The sequence below is a fragment of the Alexandromys fortis genome, unplaced genomic scaffold (assembly GCF_014885135.2).
Source record: "Alexandromys fortis isolate MF-2015 unplaced genomic scaffold, M_Fortis_MF-2015_v1.1 scaffold_86, whole genome shotgun sequence".
Taxonomy (NCBI): domain Eukaryota; kingdom Metazoa; phylum Chordata; class Mammalia; order Rodentia; family Cricetidae; genus Alexandromys; species Alexandromys fortis.
The window spans coordinates 3,172,839-3,185,218 of NW_026067965.1; the positions used below are offsets into that span (position 1 = coordinate 3,172,839).

At 45.3% G+C, this 12,380-nt stretch overlaps 1 protein-coding gene across 1 annotated transcript in view; it reads left to right on the plus strand.

The window, feature by feature from the left end:
* Iqgap1 (IQ motif containing GTPase activating protein 1) overlaps window positions 1–12,380 on the plus strand; it is an 89,606-nt gene that overhangs the window by 35,800 nt on the left and 41,426 nt on the right. The window contains exons 4-9 of the mRNA XM_050154007.1: window positions 472–549; window positions 2,937–3,013; window positions 5,920–5,987; window positions 7,951–8,064; window positions 8,584–8,762; window positions 10,314–10,398. Coding sequence (XP_050009964.1) covers window positions 472–549; window positions 2,937–3,013; window positions 5,920–5,987; window positions 7,951–8,064; window positions 8,584–8,762; window positions 10,314–10,398 — 601 coding nt within the window. The remainder of the gene's footprint in view (window positions 1–471; window positions 550–2,936; window positions 3,014–5,919; window positions 5,988–7,950; window positions 8,065–8,583; window positions 8,763–10,313; window positions 10,399–12,380) is intronic.

Consider the following 12,380-nt stretch of genomic DNA (forward strand, 5'->3'; position numbering starts at 1 on the left):
AAAAAAAAAAAAAAAAAAAAAAAAAAAAAAAAAAAAAAAGCAGGTGTGCATTTGCAGCGGATTATTTCTAAGTATTTTCTGGAAACCTTCATCGATATCCTGCATACTAGCCGTCATTTTGGAGACTGTCTGTTTAGACACCGCACTGACCCGAGTGGTTGTGTGTTCACTGTTTCATCATACAGACCCACAGCTGATACACATAGTAGCTGTATTGGATGGAGTAGCTCAGGCTGCAGGGTGAATGACTTGTCCACTGACCCCAGTAGCTGGCCAAGCCCGAGAACTGAGTCTCGGGTGCGCGAGGTTCTCCCGGCAGTTTGTAAATGAGAGTCAGGAGAGTGTACTTTTGGATACTGGTGTGTGAGTGTAATGCCCCAGGGAGGGGGCATTGTGGAGTCTCACAGGGAGTCACAAGAAGAGTTTATGTGGTGTTTGCCACAGTACCTAATACTCTGGTGTTTCTTCCAGGCTACTGGCCTACACTTCAGACATACGGACAATGTGATCCAGTGGCTGAACGCCATGGATGAGATTGGATTGCCCAAGGTAATGTCCCTGGTGTTCATATCATCGTGGTATTAATGCATTTATATTCAGCCTGTAATTGGTTCTCCACACCAACCAGTCATCTGTCCCTCCTTCCTCCTGTCCTTCCTTCCCTCCATCCTTCCTTCACTCTCTCCCTTCTTTGCACCTTTCTTCATTGTTTGTGAAGTAGTGGCTCAGGCCCAAGCTGTAGCCCAGGCTGGCTTTGAACTCACAATCCTGCCTCAGCTCCCAGAGTTCTGGGATTATTGGGACATAACAACATGCTGGCTAAGTTTTTTCTTCTCCTTAGTGATAAAGGTTCCTTTCAGTTTGACTTAGGAAAAGAATTGTATTCTTTTTCTTTTATATTTCTTGTATGTCCTTCTTATATACAAATGGTACATTTCCCCCAGCGGTATTTATTTTGACTGCATCAGTTGTAGGTTTGCATTGTTCTGTGTGCTTTGGTTTTGTACTTTTGCTGAGTGTCGCACATGCTAGGCCAGCAGTCTACCAGCTGAGCTGCGAGCTACGTGCCTAGTTTGGTTCTTTGGATAAGAGTTTACTGTAGCCCAGCTTGGCCTTCAAGATCCTCCTGCCCATGCCTTCTGAGTGCTGGGTTAGCAGACATTGTCTTCCAGGCCGAGCCTTTATCCTGCCCAGTGCATGTCAGTGTGGCTCTGTGCCAATGCTTGCTATAGAACCAGTTGCCATTTTAAAGTGTACAGCGGAGGTTTTTTTTTTAATTATTTTTTTATTTATTATATATGCACATGCCATAAGAAGGCACCAGATCTCATTATAGATGGCTGTGGGCCGTCATGTGGTTGCTGGGAATTGAACTCAGGACCTCTTAACCTCTGAGCCATCTCTCCAGCTCATACAGCAGAGGTTTTTACTTCTTCACAATGTTGTAGAGATGTCACCTGCTAGCCTCAGCATTCACATCTGCAGGGAATGTGAATGCGCAGTTTTCATTGTTGAGGGGATGTAACAAGGTGTGTGTGGTGGCTGTGGTTCTCGTGTGGAAGTGTGCACCTGAGTGCTCTGTCCAGGAGTTTACTTTAGGATGCTCTTAGCAGGTCGTCTTCTTTTGCCTGCTCGGTAGTTAACCGTGGACTTTCACAGTCATGGTTTTGGTATTCTCTTTGGTTATTAAAGCCTGTTCTCAGCAAAGGGGAGATTACTGTTTTTGTGCAAAAATAAAGTAGGTGTGCTCTGAAATGAAATGTTGGTAAGGAATTAGGGGGTAGTTTTTATTTTTTTTTTATACTTCCCCGTGGAGCCCAGGTTTCTGTAATTGAAGAAAGAATAAGAGCAGAAGTAGCTGTAGGGTGGCATAGTGACTAAGTCACGTGGTAATCACAGCACTAAGCTCCTCGGTGCACGTGGATCCGTTGAGCTGACTCGCTTCCAGATCTGAGTCTTTGCAAGAGACCAGCTTTAGCCCTTGCTTCCACAGAGCAGAGGGCTGAAGCGCCGTCTTTGTCAGGGTATGTTTGAGAGATGTCACTCCCACAAATATCAGGAAATGCATTGCACCAGGTTGCTATGGTTACCTGGCCTTTCTGTGCGCCTATACCTTCTGTTCCCTTTTTCTACAATGTAAAGTGCACGCTAGTACAAAATGTTGCACCTGTGATTTCCTGCCTTTCATATAGCGCTGGCATCCGTGGTCCGTGGCAGTATAACCTCTTTTCAATGGTATTGAAAGTGTGTTTATATTTGCTGTTGCTAGGGATTTTTTCTTTTTGTGGTGGCACCAGGGACTGACCCCAGTCATGCATGCTAGGCAAATGCTCTACCCTTTCGCTATATCCTCAGCTTCATTAGTTTCTGTTTTGCGGTCTCACTAAGTTGTCCAGGCTGCCCTTGAGTTCGCTATGTGTCCAGGCACACCTTGAGGATTCTTCTGACTTAGTCTCAGAAATGTAGCGATACCCTGAACCCTTCCTCCTATCCTCCCCCAATCTTTCCTAGTTTATCCAGGATGCCTCTTCTATCCGTCTGTCATCACATCTTCCCAGCCTGCTTCTCCAGCTTCCTTCTCCTCATTCATCAGCACAGCCTGGGTCCTGTCTCCTGTAGCTTCTCTACAGCGCTCTCACCTTTGCTCCAAAGCCAGGGTACCTCTCTGTGTCCCACTCACCAAGTCAGTCTTTGAACACGATTGCCATCATCTGACTCCATCCTACATAGCTACCTTGTTTTCTAGTACTTTCTAGAATATAGTCTGCATTTCAGAAAGCTTTAGATTCCTTCCTCGCTCTCTCACAAACACAAATATTCTTGCTATTTTCCTGAAGATCTCTTGCTGAGGTCTTGTCTGTCTTAGTAAAGGTCTTTGTTCTTTTCCAGATTCTCCCAACCAATTCACTCAGTCCCCTTCTTTTATTTCTCCCTAGATTTTTTACCCAGAGACCACAGATATCTACGACCGGAAGAACATGCCGAGATGCATCTACTGTATCCATGCTCTCAGGTAACCCGCCTTCTTGGTAAAATAGTTCGCTTTAGGGTAACTTTTCAGTCAAGTGTATCTTTTTGTCCGTGGTCTAAGAGTGAAAGAGGTTTTCCATCAGCTTCAGGGTTTTCGGGTGGAACAGAAGGCTATTATCCTTACAGAAACACCTGTGTTTCTCTAGGGAGCAGAGAGAAGGAATTTGTTTATCCCCATAATATATTATTGTTGCAAAAACATGGTATAATCTTTCACTATTGACCTACTGTCTCTCTGAACTCTGCATCTTAATCAGGGCGTGGTGCCCTTTACTCGGTCATCTAGGCTCTTGCCCACTGGTAAGCTGTTCGCTCCACCCCCACAAATGCGATAGGAAATAAAGTATTCCATGGAAAATGGCCTTATTTCAGGTTCCCACTTTTTCAAATCAGGGTACTGAATAGCAGGAAACAGTCCTGTGTCTGAAGGGAGGGTCGGGGAGAGGAGGATTTACCACTGGTAGCTGGGGATGGTAGTATAATACTTGATCAGAACTAAAGGAGAAGGTTAGGGAGGAAGTGGACATGAAGATTTGTTTGTTTGGGTTCCTCTTGCTCTATAGCCTCTAGTATGTGTGCTTATCAGTGTTGATTTTATGAATGAAAGTGTATTTATGGCATGAATCTATAAAAGGCCTGTTCTCTCCAGCTGAATCTAGGTCCTCACACATGGTGAGCACACATTCCGCCACCCAGCTGCCCCGTCTTGGGGTTTTTGATGTGACTTAGGTTGGATTCTTGGTAACACCAGCATCCTTGTGAGCTTGCAGAAGAGTGAATAGCCAGCTTGTGCATCTCCTGTGTTAAGAGCGGAACAAATTCAAATGAGTGTGTGTGAGCCAAACCCTGATTATTCTCAGCACTGTGATTGGCTTAGCGTGCTGAGGTATGTGTGTGTTGATAACCTGGTGAGAGCCATACCTACAGTGGCTGAGGTCTGTGTGTGTTGATAAGTTGGTGAGGGCCATGCCTACAATAGGCATCTGAACTTGGCAGGCAGGGAGGCGAAGCTGGCAGAATCCCTCCCTGCTCCTTCTGTATCCTCTGATGTAGCCTGGGTCCCAAGCCCTCGGTTCTTTGACATGCCGATGGACAATTAACTGTGCCTTCCTAATGATGGGGGTCAGGACAAAGGCAGGAAGTCTACTATTGTTCTCTGTTTCTCTTGCATATCAGTCTATGCTTAGAAAGCTCACGCAGAGCAGAGTGTTCTGGCTCAGGATTTATAGTTTCTTTCCTCCCATTTGGTATTTTTCCTGAAATGTAAGTTGGCAACACTTGATAGTGTGTAGGAAGGGGCTGCCTCAACAGCAGCTCCCAGGGCAGACCCCCCTCACTATTGAGGAGCATACTCTTCCTTTGTACCAGCTGTCTCCCAGAAGCACCCCCTGATTCTGAGGTCGTGCCAGGGGTCTGACCCACACCTTACCTATGCTATGAAAGTGCTCTCTCCCTGAGAGGTGCTCTTCCCGCCTCCCCCTTTACCAAGGGTTTTACCTGGCATTATTCCAGAGATAGTTACTGCACCTTGGTTGTAACTAACATTTCATTCTCTTGTGTTTGAATGTTTTTTTTCCCTTTTCCCCTAATATTTTATATTTGGAATTAGAAAGATCAGGTGTTCTAAGTTGTTTATAGCTACACAGTGAGTTCCAGGAGCTAGGACTGCACAGTAATACCCTGCCCTCTACCCTCAAAAGCAAATTGAAACAAAACTCCACTGATTTTGGTGTTAAATAGGGCCATATTTCCTCACCTTATAATAAGAAAAATAAAAATCCTACATGTTGTGAAAATTGAGTTTAGGTTATTTTGAGTTCAATTTTTTGGCAAACCTGGTAGAATTAATTGAGATTATCTAGATTATTTATCTACGGAGTGTGGATTACCCTGTTGCACCTTTTTAAATAATTTAAAAACATCTTATTCTGTGTGTGTACAATGGCACACATGTCTGGGGCAGAGGCAAATTCTAGGAGTCAGTCAGCTCTTCCACCATGTGGGTCCTGGGGATCGAACTCCCGTCGGCATGTTTGAGGGCAAGTGCCAAACCACCCTCCGGGCCAAAGCACCAACTCCTTCCGAGTTTTTATTTTTCTCCCTATGTGCTGCTGCTGTTAGTGTCTGTAAAATGCCCCCCTGATCACTTCTAATTTGTTGATTTTGATCTGTTTGAGCCTGGTAGTCAACAGGACACCTCAGGCTTACAGACATTTACCTCAGGATTCACTGGTAAGCTTTGCTGTCCTATCCCTCCTGGAGCTTAGACTCTAGAGTCTCTTTTTTGCTTTGGTTTTGTTTTGTTTTTCAGGACAGGGTTTCTTTCTCTGTGTATCCCTGCCTATCCTGGAGCTCACTCTGTAGACCAGGCTGGCCTCAAACTCACAGAGCTCCACCTGTCTCTGCTTCCAGAGTGCTGGGGTTAAAGGTGTACACCACCCTAAAGTCTTCTTATTCTCTGAAGAAGGAAGATGAATAACACGTTCTTTATTTTAAACTTTTAATTTACCTGGATTTAGCTTCTGTGTCAGAAATAGGAATTCCATTGAAGAAAGATTTGCTGTCTGAATCATTTTCCTGAGACTTGTTTAAAATGAAACTTAGGAACATAAGTGACAAGGCCTCCCTAGTGACAGAATGTCAGGGGTACCGACATCTAATGACACATTAACTCTGTGCCACAACTGGGACTTGAATCTGAGTCTAAGGGAAATCTTTCATTACATTGTGCTACTCAGTACACCTCCGAGGGGGACACTGTCTCTGTGGGGGAGGAACTGTCACTGCTGGGTAGACACTGTCTCTGCAGGGGAGGCTCTCACACCCTCTCCTCTGAGAGCAGCTGCTGCACTGCCAGGCCTCACTCTCTTGCACGTTGGTGTCTTCTAGTTTGTACCTGTTCAAACTGGGCCTGGCTCCTCAGATTCAAGACCTGTACGGAAAGGTTGACTTCACAGGTAAGGAGCGCTACAGCAAACGGCTGACTCACGCGGTAATTGCCTGGAAAGTTCAACAATACCTGTCTTAAAGGGGAAGGCCTTTAGAAAGCCCTCCCTCGAGGAAGACATGGAAGCAGACTGCCCTTTAGTGTGGTGGGGGGAACGTGAACCTGGGAATCGCACACTCTGCTCCTTGATTTATGATGGAGATGACTGGCTTAGTTTTCTTATACGTATTTTTGTATGTGAGTATCAATTATCTGAGAATGGTAACATATAAAGCATAAAATCGTAGGATGAGGAGCTACCATTAAATGCTTCCATGTTGTGAAAAAAGCCTTACAGAGTGAGGTCTCCCTGCCAGCCGGTGCCTGCTGGGGAAAACCAAGGGGCGAGGGTGGAGGGTGAGGCACCTCAGAAATGACAACTCGTTATTTTAACGTTTAAGCTCTTTTGGCACATGCTTCCTGTGTGTTATAACAAAATGCCGTAAGGAGAAGAGTCTGGAGACTGGGAATCGAGAGTCAGACAGCCTTGTTGGTTTGGCCTCTGATGAGAGACTAATAGAGGGCACGTACACAGAGATTGTATTACAAGGCTGAAGCCCCCAAAGTAGGTGGGGCCAGGTTTTCTCCGGTGGCTGTGAGAAGTAAAGGCTCTGTCAGAACAACCTTAGTCCTTTCAGAGAGCAGCGTCTTCAGTCTCCCACTCGACCCGCCTCTTCTCCGTGCCTCTCACAACCCCACTAGCTAGAAACTTCTTAAAAATGATATTTTGAATTTTAAGTAAGCAGTTAAGCTCAAGACATCTTTAGAGCCACCTCTCCCCTTTCTTTATAGGGTCTCACTTTGGGTCCCTGGCTAATCCAGAACTTGCTGCGTAGCTCAAGCTGGCTTCAAGCTCCTGGAGATCTGCCTGCCTTTGCTTCCCAGGTGCTGGGGTTAAATGCACGCATGCGCCACCACACTTAGCACCGGTGCTGTTCCTGCAGACAGACCAGCAGCACACTAATGCAGAGTAGTGAGTGTGCTTTTTTGACGCAGGGCCTCACTTTGTAATCCTGGCTGGCCTGGAACCTGTGACAATTCTGCTCCTGCCTCCTGCGTGGCACAGGTCTACACCGTCACATGCAACCTTATACTAATTTTTAAAAAGGTAATTTTCAGGAGCGACTTCCTAAAAAGTCCTATTCGCATATCCCTTTGTGGCCGAACACGGTGTGGTGCACCTTTGATCCCAGCACTTGGCGTTTAAAGCAGTGGAGGCTTGGGAAGGAAGTGGACACTGGTAACACTGGTTAAGAGTAAGCAGTCTCAATTGGTGACTATTTTGTCAGCCTTGGAGTTTAAACTTGGTAGGAAAGCTCTTATCTATAATATTTTTCCTTCCAGGAAGCTCATTCACTAGACTCAGGAAAAGGTCAAAGTTAGTTGTTTTCTTTATCATTTGGCTTTCTGCCTTAGAAAGGAAACTGAGCAGCCGCTAGTGGTTTGGATTATGAAGACTGAGATAGCGGATTGTGACGTGGGCATTAAGTTCCCTTTGCAGCTTCCACTCATCCATAGGTCACTGTAGGCAGCGCTGTCAGTAGTAGCTTTTAAAACTGCATCGCCAGTGGCACACACGCCTTTAAATCCCTGCACTCAGAGGTAGGCAGATCCCTGAATTTGAGGCCGGCTTGGTCTACAGAGCGAGTTTCAGGACAGCCAGGGCTACCCAGAGAAACCCTGTCTCGAAAAGCTATGTCCACTCGGTCTTGTCTCATAGTTACGTTTGATGCTATTGACAAGAGTAGTGAGCTGATGTGTATTGATGACGACATCTAACAGGTGTTATCCTAAGTGCTTCCATCCAGTATTTTCTTAATCTTCCATGAGTCAGAGGCAGAGGCCACTGTATCCCGTCTTGGAGTGGAAGCATCTGACCCTCTGAGTTCTGAGGAGTGTAGCTTGCTTGACTGGGTCTTCATTCTTTTCTGCAGAAGAGGAAATCAACAACATGAAGAGTGAACTGGAGAAGTATGGGATCCAGATGCCCGCCTTCAGCAAGATCGGGGGCATCCTGGCCAATGAGCTCTCGGTGGATGAAGCTGCACGTAAGGGAGCTTTTCTGGGTCGAAACAGAACGAACGGGCTTTGCTCACTGTGGCTAACGCTGTCCGGGGGCTCGGGCATGAGCAGCTTTGCTCTGTAGACCCTGCTCTAGTCTATGCTGTGCTTGTTTGGAAATAGATGATCCATTTCTGTTAAAGACATTAGATAGGGAGCCCTCATTTCAGTGTCTTTTGGGATCTTTTCCTTCTGGTCTTTACTACATAATCAAGGGTGAGCATCTTTTTATAGCAAATACTCTTGGCCAGGTTATTTTATGAGTATTCAGCATGAGTGAAAATTCCAGTGGATTCTAGGTGGAATTGTTGCTCCGTGCATGGGGAAGAGATGGCAGGTGGGAGGCCAGGCTGCTCCTCCAGCCCTGCTTGTTAGTTTTTTCTGGGACACGAGTCTTTCTCAGTAACGGCTGGTTGCAGTATTGTTTGGTCTGTGGAGTGTCCACCATCACCATCTATAATCTCAATGCGCTGAGCTCTGATTTTGTTTGTTTGTTTGTTTTTTAGTACATGCTGCTGTCATTGCTATTAATGAAGCTATTGACCGGAGAGTTCCAGCCGACACGTTTACAGCTCTGAAAAATCCCAATGCCATGCTTGTCAATCTTGAAGAACCCCTGGCTTCCACCTACCAGGATGTTCTTTACCAGGCCAAGCAGGACAAGATGACAAACGCCAAAAACAGGGTAAAAATGCAGCGTCTTCCTAGTTAGCTTATATTTTCCCGTGTTTGGAAATCTGCATTTTAAATGCCACTTTATTGAGATGTAGCTTTTGTTGAGTACAGTTTGCCCATGTTGAGAGCAAGGTTGAGTTCTGATAGATGTGCAGGTGCTTATTCAACGTCCCTGCCAAGAGTTCCTGCTGCCCCTATGGCATTTCCACCTCCCTGCCCAACTCCAGGCAGCTACCAGTCTGGTTTTCTTTTTTTCTTTTGGAGACAGGGTTTTTCTGTGTAGCCATGACTGTCCTCATACTGTAGGCCAAGCTGGCATCAAACTCAGAGACCCACCTGCCTCTGCTTCCCCCCACCCCAGTGCTGGGATTAAAGTTGTGCGCCACCATGCCCGGCTGGCTTACAGTCTGTTTTCCTTATCACTGTGTCTTATCTTTCCTAGAATTTCCCATAAATGTAATTGCTTAGTACAAAGTCTTCTGGTATTGCACTTTCCCCTCCCATTTTGCACTTGTGAGTGGCCATTTCAAATCAGTTTGAATAGTTTTCTTTTGAAAGATGATCTCCAAATATGAGTATGGCCCTTCTCCATTAGGTTCTCTGGGGTGAAATGTATATTTACTATTGTTATAAGTATGTGGAAGCTAGTTGAACAATTCTGTTAGTAGTTGTAGACCAGCTTGAACCGCAGATGAGACCCTGTCTCAAAACAAAACAGCCACGGTGCATGCCATTGATCCCAGCGCTCGGGCAGAGGCAGGTGGAGCTATGTGAGTTTGAGCCCAGCCCAGGTCTGCAAAGTGAGTTCATAGCGAGACTCTTTCTCAAAACAACAACAACAACAACAACAACAAATAACACAAGGTTCCGTGAGATGCTCAGCAAGTAAGCCACAGAAGCCTGAGGACCCCAAGTTCAATCACGAGAACCCATGTTAAAGGTGGAAGGAGAGAGCCGGCTCCACAGAGCTGATGTTTGCCGTATATACACGCTATGCCTGCCCTCCAGCATATCCACATACAACAATAATGAGTGAACAAAAGACTTCATACATGCTTATTTCGCCTTTCAAGCCAGTGATTGACATGTCTTGCTTCACTGAGAGGTATTCACATGTCAAATTGAAGGTCTGTGTATATATTTTATGTCTCTTTTTTATAGAGCAGGGACTTGAAGCCCCCAAGTAGATCCTGATTAGGTTTGCAGGCAGGCGATGAAGCTGTGCCTCTGCCTGTGTCACCAGGAAGAGGCTCTAAGCCCATTGCCTGCAGAAGCCGTCTGCTCTCAGGCAAGGATGCTGGCTCAGCCCACTGTCCTCAGTAGGCAGGGCAGTCTCCCAGTGCTTCCTTCCTGGCTCAGCTCTGGAGGAACCCTTGCTGGGAGTGTCAGCTAGACCTGGGTCTCGTGTTTTTAGGTATAGTCATGTAACTGTTGTCATGTACAGAAGACCTGAACTCAGGCGTAGGCTCTTGGTTTTGTCCTGGCTGGGGAGAAGTGCACACATCCTTCTCCGGGCTCTTCAGGGACCTGGCTGATCGCTACCCCTTTTTCTCATCCTCAGACAGAAAACTCTGACAGAGAAAGGGACGTTTATGAGGAGCTGCTCACACAAGCTGAAATTCAAGGGAATGTGAACAAAGTCAACAGTAAGTCCGGCTCTGCTCTAGAGACCTCAGGGGGAGCCCAGAGCAGCCTCAGTTAGGGTGTGCTTCGTAGAGGCTGTGTGTTCCTGCTCTTGTCCTCTGGCAGGTCTCTGTTCGTGCATCTGCAATTGCTTCTGGGACTACAGTTTCATTCTCTTACCCTGTTACAAACTTAAAAAATATTTTCTGTCCTTCCCTTTTTTTTGAGGGCCAGCAAGATGGCTCAGCAGGTAAATAGTGGTTGCTCCCAAGCCTGGTGATCTGAGCTGGATCCCTGGGACTCTCACATGGTGGAAGGAGAGAACTGAGTCCCACTGGCTGTCCTCAGACCTCCACACTCACACCACGGCACACACACATAAATATGGAAATATAAAAGTAAAATTTTATAAAAAGAGTAATTGGGACTGACAGATGGCTCAGCAGGTAAAGACATTTGCTGCCAAGTCTGATGACCCCGCTTTAGACCAACATGGTGGAAGGGGGAGCAGCTCCAGCAAGTCATCTGCCACAAGTGCTCAATGGCGCATGCCCCCCCCACTAAATAAAAAAATGCAACTAAAAATTAAAAAATAAAAAGAATAGAGAGCTACATAAACAATAAATGACAGGTCCTGTCGTTTAGAAATACCCTCTACATTTTCTCATTTCCTTCAAAATGTGTATTTAATTAAAAATTAAATTCTCTTTTATATTGATTTCTGTGAAAGTGCAGTACACACTTTTGAGAGGAGTTTCTCTGTACTGCCATTTCATTTTGTTTCTCTTCTGCGGAAGAACCTGCACTGGGTCATTGTAACATCTAGACAATGTGCACACTAACTTGGTCGATTCCCTGTATGCTGTTTCGTGAATACGGCCCTCTCTAGGGACGCAGCTGCATTCATTTCATTTCATGGTTTAGAAAGATTCTGCTTCTAAATCGTTATGGACCCGGAACTGCTCTCTTGCTGTCTCTTTTCCTTGTTTTGGCCTCTCCTTTCCCTTTTCTATGCTGAGTTTAGACTCCAGGGCCTTTGCATGCTAAGTACTGGTTCTGCCAATTGGCTGCCCCAGGCCTGCCCCCTCCACTGGTGTGTCAGGTGTGACTGGGTAAGTGTGTGGCATTCGGACTCAGGAAATATTAATAGTAGCATCTCTTTGTTAATCATACCATATAATGCACTTAAATAATACACTAAATAGCATCTGATTGCAAAGGGGTAAAGTTTAAAAGATGCTTTGCAATCAGATGCTACTTAGTGTATATTTAAGTGTAAGTTTACATGAAGTATAATAGAATAATATACCCAATTAGAGCACTATTCATCAGAAATTAGATTTCTGCAGGTGCCAGGCACAAAGGCTTCTAAGGGCTTCCTCAGCTTCTTGCCACCACACTGAAAAGTTGCAGGGACAACAAAACTGCAAAATCAGCACTTTAATATCTTTATTCCAGTTATCTCCTGAAATGCACTTTAATTGAAAAGACCGATGAAAAGAACTCTGCTTAGGGTTTGTCCTTTCGTCAAGGCAACCATTTCTCTGAAACCAGTGGCCAGTCATCTTCTCTAACCAAATAAACAACTTGGGCCTCTGGTTAAATATTCACAGGGCACTTAATTCTGAAGTCTGAGCCATTTAGGTCATCTCTTTTAGAATAACATTTTATTTGCCATTTAAATCCAAAACCTAGGATGACTTCCCCTCATTCTATCAAACACCTTTCTTCAAAGGCAGTTCATGCTGAAGAGTTTTCAAACATGTGCCTGAGATTGTCATGGGGAATACTAATAGTAAAGGCTTTCCTGGGAACTTGAGGAAGGAGAGAGGTAAGAAAAAGCCTCTTCCATGAAAATAGAGATCATGAAGCAAATTTCCCCTATTTGAGTATGCGTTAAGGGAGGTGGAAGGAGAGCCCCTGCTTACCTCTGAGGGCCAGAAGTTGACAAGAACTATAGCTCTAAATTTACTTTCTTTTTAAAAAAAAAAAAAAAAAAAAAAAA